The 16,653-nt window shown below is 32.9% G+C and overlaps 1 protein-coding gene across 3 annotated transcripts; it reads right to left on the bottom strand.

Annotated features, from left to right (window-relative positions):
• Nucleotides 1–334: 334 nt before the first annotated feature.
• On the bottom strand, nucleotides 335–9,187 carry EndoU (Endoribonuclease U-specific). 3 transcript variants are annotated; one of them, XM_067779770.1, is made up of 6 exons: nucleotides 9,036–9,187; nucleotides 8,503–8,942; nucleotides 8,250–8,421; nucleotides 5,786–5,991; nucleotides 5,475–5,707; nucleotides 335–707 (listed from the first exon to the last, which is right to left on the bottom strand). In XM_067779770.1, the coding sequence occupies exons 2-6, from the start codon at nucleotides 8,624–8,626 to the stop codon at nucleotides 468–470; spliced, it is 975 nt and encodes a 324-aa protein (XP_067635871.1). In that variant the 5' UTR covers nucleotides 8,627–8,942; nucleotides 9,036–9,187; the 3' UTR covers nucleotides 335–467. The 3 variants fall into 3 exon arrangements, with proteins under 3 accessions (XP_067635871.1, XP_067635878.1, XP_067635863.1); XM_067779777.1 differs by having other exon boundaries at nucleotides 9,043–9,109; XM_067779762.1 differs by lacking the exon at nucleotides 9,036–9,187 and having other exon boundaries at nucleotides 8,503–9,025.
• Nucleotides 9,188–16,653: the final 7,466 nt, after the last annotated feature.

The raw sequence follows: 16,653 nt of genomic DNA, 5'->3' as shown, positions 1-16,653 counted from the left end.
TGATATCCATATTCTATGCACACATTCTAGGGGTACGCAGGACCACGTTTTGGCCTATATCTCAAGACCCGAGTCACCCAGGGGTATGAAAATTTCCCTCTACTAAAGCACTCATCAACAGCTTTCATTTGATATCCATATTCTATAAACACACTCTAGAGGTACCCGGGTCCATGTTTTGGCCTATATCTCGAGACCTTAGTCACCCAGTCACCTATCCTATATTTCAAGTTAGATCAAACTACACAGGGGGTGCAAAACAAATTCAAAATCGGTTCAGTAGTTTAGGAGTCCATTGGCCTTAATTGTGTGACACGTGTTTTTTATATATTAAGATAAATATATTTTTATTTAAACAAAAAAATAGAAATATTTATAAACTAGCAATAAATTAATAAATAATATTATAGGTACCAAGTTCGCTTGTGGGCTAAAGACCTTTCGCTCCTTTTACATTTTGTTCAAATTCAATTTTCCCAGGACGGATATGAAGATGCCAAAATTTTCCTGCCGCGCCAATTCCAAACTTGTGTATTTATATTAAATTTCGCATGGCCCATCCGCACCGGACATGGCTCGTCGACGTGCAATAGGAAGCAGACAGTGTAAACGCTTAGTTCAAATTCGGGCGATGTGCCAATGAACAATGTGTTGTAGGGTTTATCATGATTATGAAATGAGAAACGTGTAGCCAGCACATATTTATTCTGTTGACGATGGAAATTTGTATAAGGTGTTAAAAATAAATGATATAAATCAATTTAATGTGTAAGCGCATTTACGGAAAAATTAAAGACTTTTCCAAACAAGAAGGTCCATAAATTCATAAAAGAGCAGTTCTAAACAGAATTAAAATTTTATTTATTTTTAAAAATTAAAAGCAATTAGGTAAAATTAAAATTGGTTTTCTGATTTGAGAGCCGAATTTAGTTTAATTTGTAACGTCCAAATTAAAGTTAATTAATTTTTTAGTTCAAAATTAAAGTGGCTTTTATTATTTGAAAAAATCAAACCAAGATTAAAAGTTTAAGGCTTATTTAAATTGGCACTAAAATTTCACTTCAATGTTTAATTTGAAATATGACCACACACGGGATGTCTGAACTATGATTTTTTAATTCAATATCACACCCCCTGACATTTTTTTCCAGATTCCTATTTTGTGAGTTAAAATAAGCTCAGAAATAAAATTTTACGAAAATTCCCCAACCGCTCTTCGAGAGAACTGCACTTTAGTTAGTGCAACATCATGTATCATTAATTGCATTGTTTGACAGTGAAAATATACTCTACATATAAATTTACAAATTATTCATTGTTGGTTCGAAGACTAAAGAGAAATAAGGTTATAAGCCAATATATGAATCAACATATGAAACGGGGGCTTTGGCCCCAAATCCAGAGTTCGAGGGTATATTGGAAATTCTAAGTACGTAGGGTTCATGTACTCGACTAGACCTACAAATTGCGGTAAACAAACTATGTAAAAGCACTAAAACGAATTTTCTCAAAAAGCGCTTCTGAATTTTCATAAAATTTTATTGCTGAGCTTATTTTGGCCTGCAAAATAGAAATTAAAACATAGTTTAGGCTCCTCGTGTACCGTTGTTAACGTTTTTATTAAAAAAAAAGATTTGACTTGTTTTTTAATTCAAACCTTTATCTGGTTGAACTTTATTTTTTAATACCACAAAGCAAAATTAACATTTTACTTCTATATTTTAAGTGAAAATGAAAATTTGACATGAATTCTTAACATGAAAATTGAGAACTAAAATTTGACTTTTATTTTTGAAGTGAAAATTCAATTTAAATTTTTTGCTTTAAGATATTAATTTATTTTGGTTTTAAGTTCAAATTAAAGTTTAAAGCCGACTTTAATTACATAAAATAATAAACTAAGATTAAAATTTTTTTTTTTTTTTTAAGATTAAAATATGAACGTTATTTTGTAAATTTACATTCAATCAGACCTGTTAAATTTGAATTAGCATTAGTAATCAATTAATTAGATGCCTATTTTAATGGCTAATGATTATTTCAGTTGTTTTCCGAAAAAAGCAATTACTAATTGATTACCATTAGAAAAAAATCAAAAAAAAAAATCATGATTTTTTCCGATTATTGAAAAAATCAAAAAAAAAAAAAATCTAAAATAATCAAAAGTAATCAAAATGATTACATTTGATTATTTTTGATTTTTTCGATTATTTTTTATTGTTTTTTTATTTATTTTTTTGATTTTTTTTCCGCTTTGTTGAAAGCAGACCTGTTAAATAATGATTACTAATGGTAATCATTAGCCGTTCCATTGATTATTTTCTTTAAACGCCATTTAATGATTACTTGCAATTGTTTGCTATTTTTAATGATTACTTTTCAATTAATTAAAAAAAATAATCAAAAAAAATCATGATTTTTTCCGATTATTGAAAAAAAATCAAAAAAATCAAAAATAATCAAAAGTAATCAAAAAAGGCCCCTTTTGATTACTTTTGATTATTTTTGATTTTTTTTGATTTTTTTTGATTTTTTTTTTGATTTTTTTTGATTATTTTTAATTATTTTTCTGCTTTGTTGAAAGAAAAATTCGAACTTTCCTGTAACGGTTCATACCCGTTAGTTTGCATAATTTCCGTTATACCATTCATTAATAAAACTTGTTTAAAGTTTAATGCTATTTGAGGAGTGGGGGGGGGGGGGGGGGGTGAGGGTGTCATTTAGCCCGGGCTTTGGAGGGGCCCGGGAATCTCAAAAAGAAATAAAAAGACACTTTAATCTAATGTACATGGACATCTGTTAATAAATTTATCTGGGACATAACAACCTTCGGTTAGACAGCTAATCATGATGATGAATGACAACTTAGAGGATCGCTCCAGTTGGAAGTGAATCTATCAACCTGAGTAGTATTACTCATACCTATTGTATGAGCATAAGCTCTCACGATATACCGGTACATCCTCCAATGTTCTGGTATGTACAAAACAATCAGTCCATAGCCATAACGTAATCCAAAATAGTGGATATATTGCTTTTGTATACAAAACAAAATTGGCTTTACTTAAGGATGAACCATAACGTTATTATTTTTGATAATGAGTGTAGCAAATTATGCACGTGTATATACTTATCCTATATGGTGCATTTATATATTTGCCTCGATAAGCGGTTACGATTTAATATTTCATCCAAAAATGTACTTGTATGTAGAAATTATTCCGTGCATGCAACAAACGAGAATTTTTATTTCAACCAGACCTGTTAAATTTTTAATTATGATTGATTTTTGATTACTCTTGATTATTTTTGATTTTTTTTTCAATAATCGTAAAAAATCATAATTTTTTTCGATTATTTTTTTAATCAATTGAAAAGTAATCATTAAAAATAGAAAATGATGACAAGTAATCATTAAATTGCGTTTAAAGAAAATAATCAATGGAACGGCTAATCATTACCATTAGTAATCATTATTTAACAGGTCTGCATTCAATTTTCATTTTCAACTCAAAGTTGAAATTTTATTTCAAATGGTTCTTAAGTTCAAAGTTGAATAATAGTTCCAAACTAAATGTGGAAAATTACTTAAATTTTTTTAGACCAAAATAAAACTTGAGTTCTATTTTTGAGTCAAAACAAAACCTTAACTTTAATATTAGGGTCATGATTATAAGGAAAAATTTAACTTATTTTCAGATCAAACACAAGAGTAGGATTTTTTTTTACGAAAATTAAAACTTGACTTCTAATATTTTAGTGAAAATTAAAAGTTGACTTCAAAGTCAAAATTAAAAGTAAAAAAAATACTTAGTTTAAGCAAAAGATATAACTTCAAGCTTATATCTTTTAGCTTAAACTAAGTATTTTTTTTACTTTTAATTTTGACTTTGAAGTCAACTTTTAATTTTCACTAAAATATTAGAAGTCAAGTTTTAATTTTCGTAAAAAAAAATCCTACTCTTGTGTTTGATCTGAAAATAAGTAAAATTTTTTCTTATAATCACTTTGAAGGAAGATAAAACAAAGTTTAAACTTAACGCCTAATTTGTAAGCCAAGATGTTCAAGACAATAAAAAATTTAAATTGAGCTTTATTATTAATTCGAAATTTGCATTCAACCTTAAATTTTAAGTCAAAGTCAAAATAAAAGCTAAAAATTGACTTAAACTTTAGTTCAAAGCTAAATATGAAAGGTATGGTCTTTTAATTTTCAAGGCCACAAAACAAAATTAAAATTTGACTTATGTTTTGAAGTGAAAAAAAAAACTTAAATTTAGTTATTAAAGTGAAATTTAAAAATTAAAATTTAACTTTAATTTTTAAGGTAAAATCTAAAAATCCAAGTTTGGCTTCTCTAATTTGTCAGTTTTATTTTATTTTAAATTTGACTTATTTATTTTATATTACAAAAGTTTATAAGTTGGATTTTATTTATTAAGAAAATTAAAGGGTAAATCAAAACTTGGTTCTAGTATTTTAGTCAAAATAAATATTGGTTTTCAAATTTTAAGACGAAACGTTGACTTAAACTTTGAAGCCAAAATTAAAACATAAAATTAGGCTTCTTTTTTAGTTCATTAATTATATTCTCAAACTAAAATTAATATGCGATTTGATTTTTTAAATAAAAAGTAAATTTTTAAATTTGAAAAAAAAAGTTAGATTAAATTTTAAAATCAAGATTATTAGTAAGAATTAACTTTTCTTTCATATTTATAGAACTAAGCTTAGACTTTAATTAAAAAATCAATAGAAAATTTTTACTCATATTTTTCTGCAAAAATGAAAATTTGACTTAAATTTTTAAGTTGAAATTAAAATTTGATTTACATTTTTTAAATCAGAATTAAAGGTGGAATTGACCTATGGACTTTAGTTCAAAAATATATGTCTAAGCTAAACCCTTACTTTTAAACAATAAAGCAAAGTTAAATGAAAAGTTAAAATGTGAGCAATTTTTAGGTTAAATATGATTAGTTTAAAGTCGGCTTATTTTTTAGGACAAGAACTGAATTCTATTTGCGAAAAACTTTAAACACATTTTTTAACTTTTAATTTGGTTTTTGGAAAAAATTCTAATTTTTTTAGACGATAGTCATTTCATGATATATTATTATTATTATTATTATATATTTAGGCTTAAAATAAATTTTAAGACTAGCAGTTTAGACAGCAATTAGCTGCTATGGCTATCAGCTCACATTTCATGATATAAAAACATATCCCCTCCACAAAATAAAATTTTTGAATTCAATCGTGAAAAAATAGAACAATAAAAATCAATCCTTTCTTGTAATGGAAATGAGGCTAAAGTTTTACCAATAAAGTGCTTTGATGCAAGAAACTCTTCATAATTATGAGCCAACGTTTTGCTAAGTTGTCAGCTTCTTACCCCCGATGAACTAAATTTATTTTATTATGTTTCCCAGCAATAATGCCTGCCATACAAACTGGCCCAATTCAATACACACCTTATCCAATTGTAATTTATCAATGTAGCCTTTATAGTCTAAAAAGCCTTGAGTTTCTTGCTCATGAAAGTAAATCCAATTGTGTAAACCCAAAACTGTCCCTTCACGTAATTCGGCAAGAAAAACATGTTCGAAGGCCGAGCTGCCCATACGCCCCTTAAAACGTGAATACTGCGTAAACCAAATATCCTTCAGCAATTGTACTTGAGCTTTATGATCAGACGTGACGAGACCTAAGAGTGAAATTACAAAAAAAAAAAAAACCAACCATAAAACCGATCCATCAAAATGTGATATGTACCTTAACTTACCTTTTTGTTGTAAAAATTTCATTGTATGCTTCATAATCGATGTTTTGAGTACTGCATTAAGAAACTCCATTTCTTCCTGCAACTCTGAATCGGTAGTCTCCTCGATTGCGTGCACATCAAGCACATAATTGTCAAAGAGACGGCGTAACAAAGTTATGGTGGATGAGGAATTGGCTAAAAAGAGCACATCGTCGATTTTCAACAGGCTGTAGAAAGGAAGATAATGCATAGAGTACAAGTACTAAATCGTGGCCGCAGAGTTTCCTTCAAGTTTTTGGCTTCTAATTAGACATAGTTTTTTGGTGAATAGAGTCATGCGGACTAGTTCTTTTTGCGAGGTACCCGCTTTCAGGCAGACTTTCTTTTAGGGAGCTGCACTGGTAGTTTCTCATCGGGTTACAATCGCATAGTGAACAAAACGCTGTATAATAGAGTTGGCAAATATCCGTGTATCTGTGATTTTGTCACAGCTACTGAAATATCACAGTACACCTGCTTACAAGGAATATTCTTCACTGTTTGCCTGTGACAGCATTTATTTCCCGTTACCAATCACAGAATCAAACATATGTAGCTCTCATCACAGGAACAAATCGCTTCTATGCTATGAACCAATACAATGAGCAAGTTATTTAGGCTGCGACTGAATAACAGTAGATGTCCCAAAAAATTACGCAGAGTTTATTATTCGCAACACAATCCGCTGGGAAAAATATAAAACTGAGGTAATTCTATATGATATCTACAAAAAAAATTGTGAACATAAGTGTTTTGCGCGGATATACATAGTCTTGGTCTCCAAACCGGTTTCGGTTTTTCGTTAATATTTTTTCAGCGAGCTAAAATGTTTATCTTCCGCCTTCGGATTATTGTTGCCGAGGTCAATACGCGTCTTTTGACACCTCTCTTGGTATTTTTGGGCGCGTATTAGCAGTGTCATGCCGTCGTATAAGATCACCAAACCTGATTCCTGTTGGCGTGGAATTTGTTTTTTTTTTTTTCAGTCACAGTCACGGTTAAAAGCCGATGTGACTGAGAGGTCACAATCACAGAAAATATTGTTCCGAAAAAATCACGGGATCGGCCAACATTGCTGTATAAGATAGAAATAAGAAGGCTTAGGTCGCCTTATACCACTGTAGGGAGACGATCGGGAAAAGCTGCGGAACTTTTGTGGAGCTAGCTTAGTAGAACCCACTTGACATGGCTTTCATTGCTAAAAGCTTTAAGAATGCAATGCTATATATTCAGATATACAATTTAGATAAGATGGTTGAGGCATGGACTGTTATAAAGCTTCGTTATGTGAGGGATGGCATTGTGGAAAATTGCCAAATATAGCTTCACATTTATGCTAGTCCCGGTAGTTTTCTGTGAGCAGGTAAATATACCATTTGCTAGCTTCAACACTTTCATATTCTCTTGTGAGCAAATGAAACTTCTCGGGAGAGTGGAGTGAAACACTTTTACATGGATGAATGTACGCTGTATAGAACACGTTAACGAGGCCTGGTCATTGGAGGGAATTTGAGTCTGGGTCACTATCACTAAGTCGTCGATGTATGCGAATACCCTGATCCCTTTTGCACTGAGAGTTTCGAGTACTTCGTGAACTACCAGTAGCCATTGCTTTTAACCGATTCGGATTACCTATATAAGTATTGATCTGCGTCCATACGGCGGAGTTCAACGTTGTCCCTTCTATGCAGATAATAAGTTTCTCCAATGTTTTTAGGTAAAGGAAGAAACGCTTATTAGCCTATAGTATTTGGCTTCGTTGAAGTTTGCCTTCATTGGAACTGCCAACTGTCTCTTAACTTCTTCAGGCTTCTGGTTAATACAAATCTTGTATGAAATTCGATTTGTCACCAGCGGCTTGAAATAGGATCGATATGACCCAATCTGATCCCGCCGCGGGGAACAAGCGTGATCTCTAGCATACTGATTCTTGGTTAGAAACAGTCCATGAGCCATCATGTATATCGGAAGGGTGCGCCGCCATTCTTTGTAAAATTTTGCACCGGACGGAAAACGGACACTGCAGATGACACACCAAAAATCGGTTAGTTGCCAAACCAACTCCTATAATGAATGACGTAAAATCGTTCAAATATGCATTAACCATCCACCTTATTGGAAACTCAAAACAAATTGAAGTACATCTTTATGCTACTTGGAGCAAAATATGAACCAAAAAGTATTTTGCGATCTCTTGATATCTCATTTGTTGACTTGAACTTTTCACAGTACTGATCCCATGATTTTTTTTGCAGTGCCGATGCAGCCTTATTAATTGTTAAAGCTAGAGCTGTAGGCATTCCAAACCTCCTCTAATCGGTTGACTTCAGCTTTTTTGAAGAGTTTCATATTTAAGCTGTCAAAATTCAATCTCCCCCATTTGTAAAACCCTTTACAACAGACAGTCCACTCGATCAGTTCAACCACTTGATGCATATGTACTTACGGCTGTGCGGCACGATCATCGCGCGTAAATGATTTTGTTTTGCCTTGAAAATTCGCCTCAAATTGATAACTATTTTGACGCACTTCATCAACGAATAGGCGTGTCGTGAGATCAATAATTTCATGTTCAACAAAAGTTTCACTATCACCATCCTTAGTAGCATAGAAATATTCTGCGAAATTAATTAAATAAAACCAAAATAGGTATTTTATATATCTTTTGATTAGTTTTCAAAATTTGCTGCTCCACTCACCGTAGATATGCCATCCCACAATACCAAGCACTACCAACACACCAACCAATATAAAACGTTTCGTTTTCTCACATTTATCTTTATCGAATATTTTTCTGGAACAATTTGAATTTATTTCAGCCATTGTCTTGAGATTATTATGATTAAAATTTTATTTTGTTATTTTCTTCTTTATTTTGGTATATTAAGTATTATTTTGGCATTCTACATAAATAATTTTGACATTTCCATTTTTATACTCAAATTTATCATACTTCCGTCCGTTTCGCGTTATCTTCTTTTGTCTGAGAAGAACTATGTTGATTTCCAGTTTATCGTCTCACCATGATCATATCCAAAGTGTGAGCAAAATACTTTTGGCGAAGAGTATGACTAAACTGCGAGAGTTATTGTGCTACTCATTTTTGATATCAATTCTTTAGTGAGAAAATGCTGAAGTACTATAAAAATTAAACTGTGACCAATCATACGAACTACATATGCAAAGGCGGGTGGATGTAAAATTTCAGTGATCTCAATTTTCGAAAACTCACCATACGCCATACGGCTTGTATGCATCTCCCAACTGCTGTTGACTGATCGATGTTGGTGTTGAATGCTTACTGATTCAAGAACCATGATTATTAAATTCATTTATTCAACCATATGGTTGAATGGTTATTATAAACTGGCAGCACACGCATGCTTTTTTATGGGTATTTATTTACATTGGGGGCTTGTTTATGTTGCTCTTAATGTTTACTTATGGCTGTTTCTTGCAGTCAATATTTCTCTCACCCTTATATATAATTTGTATATTCAGCTATGCACAGTGAGCGTTTTGATAAATTTAGCAAATTTAAAAAAATCTTATATATTATTTCAAATTGCTGTTTTTATGTGCAGGTCCCTTTTTCGCTCCAAATCTATATATAAAGCTTTGGTGGTAAAGATAGAGATTCGTGCTATTAGCGAGCTTTGGGCATTATTGGTCGTAGTGCTTTTGTTTAGCTATATTTTATTAAAATAATTTGTTAAGAATAAAAGATTGTGAGCACACAAAGAAATATCTATTTGTACTATGGCGCTATTGTGAATATTTGATTAGAACTAACACTGCATTATCGGCAGTTGCTAACATTCGCCAGATGGCAGTGCAAGCGCCATTGTTTTTATTGATAGATGATTGATTGGCAGAACAGCTGATTTCTGTTGATATTTGATATTAGACATTTATATTTGTTGCGCAAGGTGCGCACGGGTTCGGCTAGTATCTTAATTATTTCATATATGATATACCTCACCGTATGCCCTGGGTTCGCACCCCGGGCAAAGCAACATCAAAATTTTAGAAATAAGGTTTTTCAATTAGAAGACAATTTTTCTAAGCGGGGTCGCCCCTCGGCAGTGTTTGGCAAGCGCTCCGGTTGTATTTCTGCCATGAAAAGCTCTCAGTGAAAAGTCATCTGCCTTGCAGATGCCGTTTGGAGTCGGCACAAAACATCTAGGAAGCTCGGCCTTAGATCTCTTCGGAGGTTATCGCGACTTACATTTTTAATTTTTGTTATATGGACTTTTTCATATTTATTTATTTCAACTTTTTTGTCTAGTAATACTATGTCTTTTAGATAGCACATCAATCAGCTCCTACAACTAAAAGTTACACATAACAAGTAAGGAAGTGTAAGTTCGGGTGAAACCGAACATTACATACCCAGCTGTACACTTTAAATGCTGTTGTTGTCTGATTTGTGTGCTTAGTAGTGTTACAAGGCTGTGCGATAATACATATTTATATGGTTCTATTCTGAACTAATTTTAGTTTAAAAGGAACAAAAATGATACAGAGGGTAACGCCAATGACCTTGACCGGGTAATAATGCAGTTTTCCTTCAGATATAGGGATTTTCCTAGTGTGTATTTTAAAATAAATACATAACAGAACAACAAACATAAACAAACAAGTTCCATTGTACTAAAAAGTGTTATTACAAACAAAAGGGCAGGGTTATTAACGAAATTTTCCAAATTTTATTAGAAATAGCTTACTACCTGCATCTACGCTCTTTTACAAAATCTTGTATATAAAAGAAGGCGATTTAACCGATTTAGTCCATTTTTACTGAAAATATTTCCTGTTAAAAGGTATACATGTGCACCAAAATTTTCGTCGAGTTATGGCTCCCGTAACATTGAAAATTGCTCAGACAAAAAAGGGATGGTGCCACACCCATTTTCAATAATTTTAGTTTTCCAATTTAATGTTATAACTCAATTTAGAAAGTAAAATTCTATTGATACAAAATTTGTGTACCCAACTTTATTACGATCCGCTAATTTTTCTTCGAGTTATGGCTCCCGAAACATAGAAAATTGCTTGTCATAAAAGGGCCGGTGCCACGCCCATTTTTTAAAATTTGAAGTTTTTCCCCATTTACTGTTATAAATCCACTTGGAAAATTAAATACCATTGACATAAAGCTATTTTTCGCTAAGATATAGCTTATTTTATTCGTCCACGACCCTTTTAAAAATCTTTTATATAAAAGTGGGCGTGGTGCTTAACCGATTTCGTTAATTTTTCTTTAAAGCATTCCTTATAGTATAGGCAAACTATCTCCCGAATTTTGTTACGATAGATTTAACGATTTTTGGTTTTTGATTAATATTTGTAAAATTGATTTTATCACAAGTGGGCGGTGCCACACCCATTTAAAAAACATTTTTAAAATTTTTATCAGGAGTCTCAACAATATCAGTCCACACGTCAAATTTCAACATTCCAGGTGTATTATTTACTAAATAATCAGGTTTTTTGTGTTTTCCAAAATGTTATATATATAAAAAGTGGGCGTGGTTATCATCCGATTTCGCTCATTTTCAATACCAATCTATTCTGGAACCAGATAAGCTCGTGTACCAAATTTGGTGAAGATATCTCAATATTTACTCAAGTTATCGTGTTAATGGGCAGACGGACGGACGGACGAACGGACATGGCTGAATCAAATTTTTTTTCGATCCTGATGATTTTGATATATGGAAGTCTATATCTATCTCGATTCCTTTATATCTATACAACCAACCGTTATCCAATCAAAGTTATTATACAATATAGCTGGGTATAAAAAGAATTTACAAAATTATAGATTTGTGGACCATAAATTGAATAACACTAGTTTACAAATTTTCAGTTTCATTTATTTTTCTCAAGAAGCGTTTCCGCGATTTCAGCAGTTTTTCAACGAAATCTCCTGGGAAGTTGATGTTATGAAGCAATGATGTATTAGAAAAATTCAGACCTCCTCTTTACAGCATTGTGCCGTTATTGGGAATCTTGTGACTATTAATTCCACAGAGTCCGTTCAAAGTTAAAAATTTTAAATTTTTTGAGCTCTATTTAAATTATTGAAATTTATCGACGTTTTATTATTGATAAAAAAGTTTGCTGTCCGATACATGCAATTTTTAGTTCTAAATAATTTTATAACAAACAAGTCAAGCTAATAATCGGACGAAAAATGTTGAATTTGTAACGTTAAGGTTTTCTTTTTTTACACCTACACAGAAATAAATTATAAAGCATTGCTGTGGTTTAATCCATATCAACGGAATGTTACCAAAATCGTAAAAAACACAAAAAGGTCTATTGTATTTTGATTCATATGCTGAATCAAAATAAACGTTTTACGGGGAACAGAAATATCTCCAGTCGGTAAAATGCGTTACTGCTTGAGCGACATTGAACCTCTGATACATATATTTCCCTGCCCTGTTAGATAATCGGCATTAGTTTCGTGCTTTTGTTGGACAGTTTACCTTTCGGAAAGCTGTGCGAATGGAGAAACCGATTGACCTTGCATGGATTAAAATATTTATTAAAAAAAACATTTTTAATATTTTACAAAATGTCTCTGAAAATGCACCTGCTCAATAGTCATTTGGCCTTTTTACCACCGAATATGGTAGCTGAGAGCGGCGAACAAGGCGAAAGAATTTACCAGGGCATTGGAACTATCGAAAAGCGGTATGAAGGTTTCTGGGCTCAGGTCATGATGGGCGACTATTGATGCAACTTCAAGAAGACAGAATGTAACACAAACTTTTAATAGCAAAACAGTGTGAAAATGTCCTCCTCGAATTGCTTACAATTACATTATGCGTCATAACTTCAAATTTCAATTCATTCATTTCCAAAAACGATCAAAAAAAGAAATTTTTTTTAACCTTGAACGGCTGCTTGAAAGTAATAATCACTAGATTATTAGTAACGGCATATTGCTGCAAAGAGGAGGTCTGCACCTTTCTGCACATCATTGCTACATAACGCTGACTTCCTCGGAGATTTCGCTGAAAAACTGGAATAAGACACGAAAAACATTTTTTTTTTTGCAAATTCACGGAAACGCTTGTTGAGAAAAATGAATGAGTATCAGCGATTCCAATTCCGTCCAACTCTGCCCCACCCCCCTCACTTTTTCTTAATCCTTTTATTCACTCCTCCCTCCGTCTTTCCGCTTCATCTATCTCTATCTTCGTCTCACTCTATCTCTTTCTCAGTCTCCTTCAATCTTTTCTCTTCTCTTTCCCATTCTTCTTCATCTCTTATTACCAGGCAAATCGAATAGGACGTATGTAAATAGTTATGTGGGTATTATTAACTCATGTCTTTATTTCGGCTTCGCATGCGTGTTTATCAGTTTTGCCAGGTTGATGCGACCAAATCGAATATAACAATGGAAATTGCTTTAAAGCTCTCAGCAACAGCTTTCATTTGGTATCCATATAACACACACATTCTAGGGGTATCCGGGTCCACGTTTGGCCTATATATCGAGACCATAGTCGCCAATAGGTATGAAAACTACCCTTTACTAAAGCACACATTCACAGCTTCAATTTGATACCCATAATGTAAACACACATCCTAGTGTTACCCTGATCCACGTTTTTGCATATATCTCGAGACCCTCGTCACAAATAGGTATGAAACTTACCCGGTACTAAAGCACTCATCAACAGCTTTCATTCGTTATCCATATTCTATAAACACATTCTAGGGGTACCCGCGTCCACGTTTTCGCTTATATCTCGAGACCCTAGTTACCCGCAGGTACGAAAAATAACCCGTATCAAAGTACTCATAAACAGCTTACATTTTATACCTATATTGTACAAACATGTCCCAGGATTACCCAGGTCCACGTTTTGATCTCAAGACCCTATCCAGAATGGGATAAAAATTATCCTATGTCTGTCTCCTGGTTCTAAGCTACCCCTGCACCAATATTCAGCCAAATATGTTCATCCGTTCCTTCCTCTTCAATCACTCTTTATCTATTTAAAAAAAGCGCATCAAAATCCGTTGCGTAATTTTAAAGGTTTAAGCATTCAAAGGGACATAGGGACAGAAAAAGCGACTTTGTTTTATATAATGTAGTGATGTACTCCATACACACCTATAAACCTACGCCCGAAGTTAAGTAACGCAGCGAATGCTATATATGTACGTATGTATGGGTCGCATCATGCCTCACTCAAAAGCAATTAGCGCGCACAATTCCCAGCGAACAACCACACATACGCACTTTTTTGTGAAAATGTTACTTTTGTTTAAACAATTTGGCTGATATAAGAAAGGAATCAAGTATTTTTTTTTGATGCAGATCGAAGGTAAATATTTCAAAGTTTTACTGAAAAGTAGAATTTTTTAAATCCGTCCATCCGTTTATGAGTTATAGCTGTGTAAACAAACATTTTATGATTTTTTACTATATAATATAATATATACCTTCAAATCATATTAACTGTACCATCTCACGTACTAGGCTTTCAAATGCAAAAACCCGTTTTAAAATCGGAGCATTATGTTTGAAGTTATGTGCATACATGGTATTTAGCGACTTCATTTTATAAGATTTATAGAAAGAAGATGTAAAAAACATCCCTTATATTAAGGTATTCGAAATCATTGATATTAGGGAAAAATTACAAAACATATACACGGCGATGGTTACTAGGACATATTTCCGAATTTCACTTCTTCATCAGCTGGCTTTTCGGTAGCTGTTCGCAATCTACACCATACATACTTCACACTGGTGTTAACGCCGATGCATCTATCCACTAAGCCATATAAATGTCCCGGGGGATATCGGAATTATTTCCAGATTATTCAGGGATCATCTCAAAAACAGCTTAATAATTTTTTTAAACGGCTTCCTGATTTTGTAAACTATTAAGCTGTTTTCGGGACAAATGGGACAGAAGAAGAAGACGTGAGTACCAACTACTAGCGAAGTTAGATGTGTAAAAATACAGGAGAATGGCTAGGAAACTAAAAATTTGAAGTTAACTAGAGCTCGCCCAGGGATTGACGTTAATCCTAATTAAAGGTAACTGTATCATAAAGAAAAGTGTCGGACTTGTTATCGGTAACAACCGATATCATCAGATTATAGTATTTTTATAGCAGGCTATTACCATGGAGTTTTCGATTTGTTATCATCGTCTTAGTATTGGTTTCTTATCGGCTTGTTATCGATGGGTTACACCTGTGGTATAGATTTTATATTGAAGTTTAATTTGTTTATGTTTATTAAAATTGGTAACACTCCTATAACAAATCTATACCTTTCGGTAAGAAATCGATACCATACCGATACAAAAATATTAACTCTCCGATAAATAATCTTTAAGCCCCCGAATTTTTTTTCCTTTTTTTAAAATATATCGATAAGCATTCAGTAAGGAGTCCATAACTTTTTGATAACATATCGATAATTTTTAGATAACACTCCCATAAAAATATTGTAACGAATTTACTGCAATTCCCCTTATTTGAAATCTTCTGCTAACGTTCGTATCGCTAAATTGTTGAATAAATAACTGCAATATTGAATAATGTAAAAATGGCCTTTATTAAAGTACTTCACAATAACACTTATACTTTGCAACTAGCTGGCTTAATAACCAAACTGATTGATAGCTCAAATGAGAATAAACTATTGCCCGACAGATAGCGTGCTTAACTGAAACTGCCCATAGCGCCTCTACCGCTGATTTCCTCGTGGCGTCTTCTAGACGCTTCCATAATTTACTTAGTTAGTTATACATTTCTCAGCTACAACTACAGATGTATAATTTTTATAGCTTCTCTCATACCCCATGCGCTTGTATGTGTGAGCGATACTTCCAAATCAGAATGCATAACTTTAGGAGCATTTCAGATAAGATATCTGCATGTGCTTGTGCGTTGCTCTCAGCTGCGTGAACCTACATATGTGTAGACATAATGATTGATTCGTTTATGTAGATACAAGTAACTGTCTGCTTTATTGTTGTTGTGACTTCATTTACTTAGCATCAGACTGGGGATGTGAGTATCACTTACGCCCCGATTCTGAGCGTTACCGGTAAAATAGTACCCATGATGTGAGTATCACTTACGCCCCGATTCTGAGCGTTACCGGTAAAATAGTACCCAGAACATTATGTAACCGAATATCGTTACCAGTTCTTTTATCCGCGATTCTGGTCAAAGTGGTAACGCTGTCATTACCGATAAACTTACCAGTGTCTGTGGAGAAATTTGAAGGGTAGTTTTCTTCGCTTCCACGGTTGCCACTTTGGTCTATTTGGACCAAAAATGGTCCCTTCCAACCCCATTTGGTCCGCTGGTCCCTTATCTTCAATTTTGGTCCGTTTTAGGCAGTAGCCACGATTGGTACTTTTCTTTATTTTTCACTCAGGTAAAAATTCACAATACTGCCCAAAAATTCGCCACACTTTCGTTAGCCATCATATAATTTTGAATTTACTTCAATGGAACTCTCCCCATAAAAAATTGCTCAGTCAATAAAATGTGCCAGAACAATAAAATTTAACCTAGGATATAATTTATGCCAGGCATTAAAAAGAAAAGTGTTGGCAAACACATTGTCGTTAATTGTTGATGAAGTAACCGACTAATAAAAAAAAAACTATTGTTTTTAATAATATTAATAACGGCTAGATATTTTGATCCGTTATACAACATTATGTAAAACATATGAAAATAAAAATTACTTCTCGCCTAGCATAGCTTATAGCGAGCACTCTGCCGTGATCCTAACACTTTCAAAATTTATTCAAAGAAATTCTATGCATTACTTCTCGTTTGGCACGTTGATA

Source organism: Eurosta solidaginis, chromosome 1, assembly GCF_040869045.1.
Source record: "Eurosta solidaginis isolate ZX-2024a chromosome 1, ASM4086904v1, whole genome shotgun sequence".
Lineage (NCBI taxonomy): Eukaryota > Metazoa > Arthropoda > Insecta > Diptera > Tephritidae > Eurosta > Eurosta solidaginis.
This window is presented reverse-complemented; position numbering and strand designations above follow the sequence as displayed.

What these genes read in the sequence shown, in the direction of transcription:
- EndoU (XM_067779770.1), bottom strand. Translation starts at nt 8,626, where the DNA reads ATGGCTGAAATAAATTCAAATTGTTCCAGAAAAATATTCGATAAAGAT. An exon ending in GAAATTTTTACAACAAAAAG is followed by an intron (nt 5,708 to 5,785) that starts GTAAGTTAAGGT and finishes TTTCACTCTTAG; the next exon opens with GTCTCGTCACGTCTGATCAT. An exon ending in ATAAATTACAATTGGATAAG is followed by an intron (nt 708 to 5,474) that starts GTGTGTATTGAA and finishes CATCGTCAACAG; the next exon opens with AATAAATATGTGCTGGCTAC.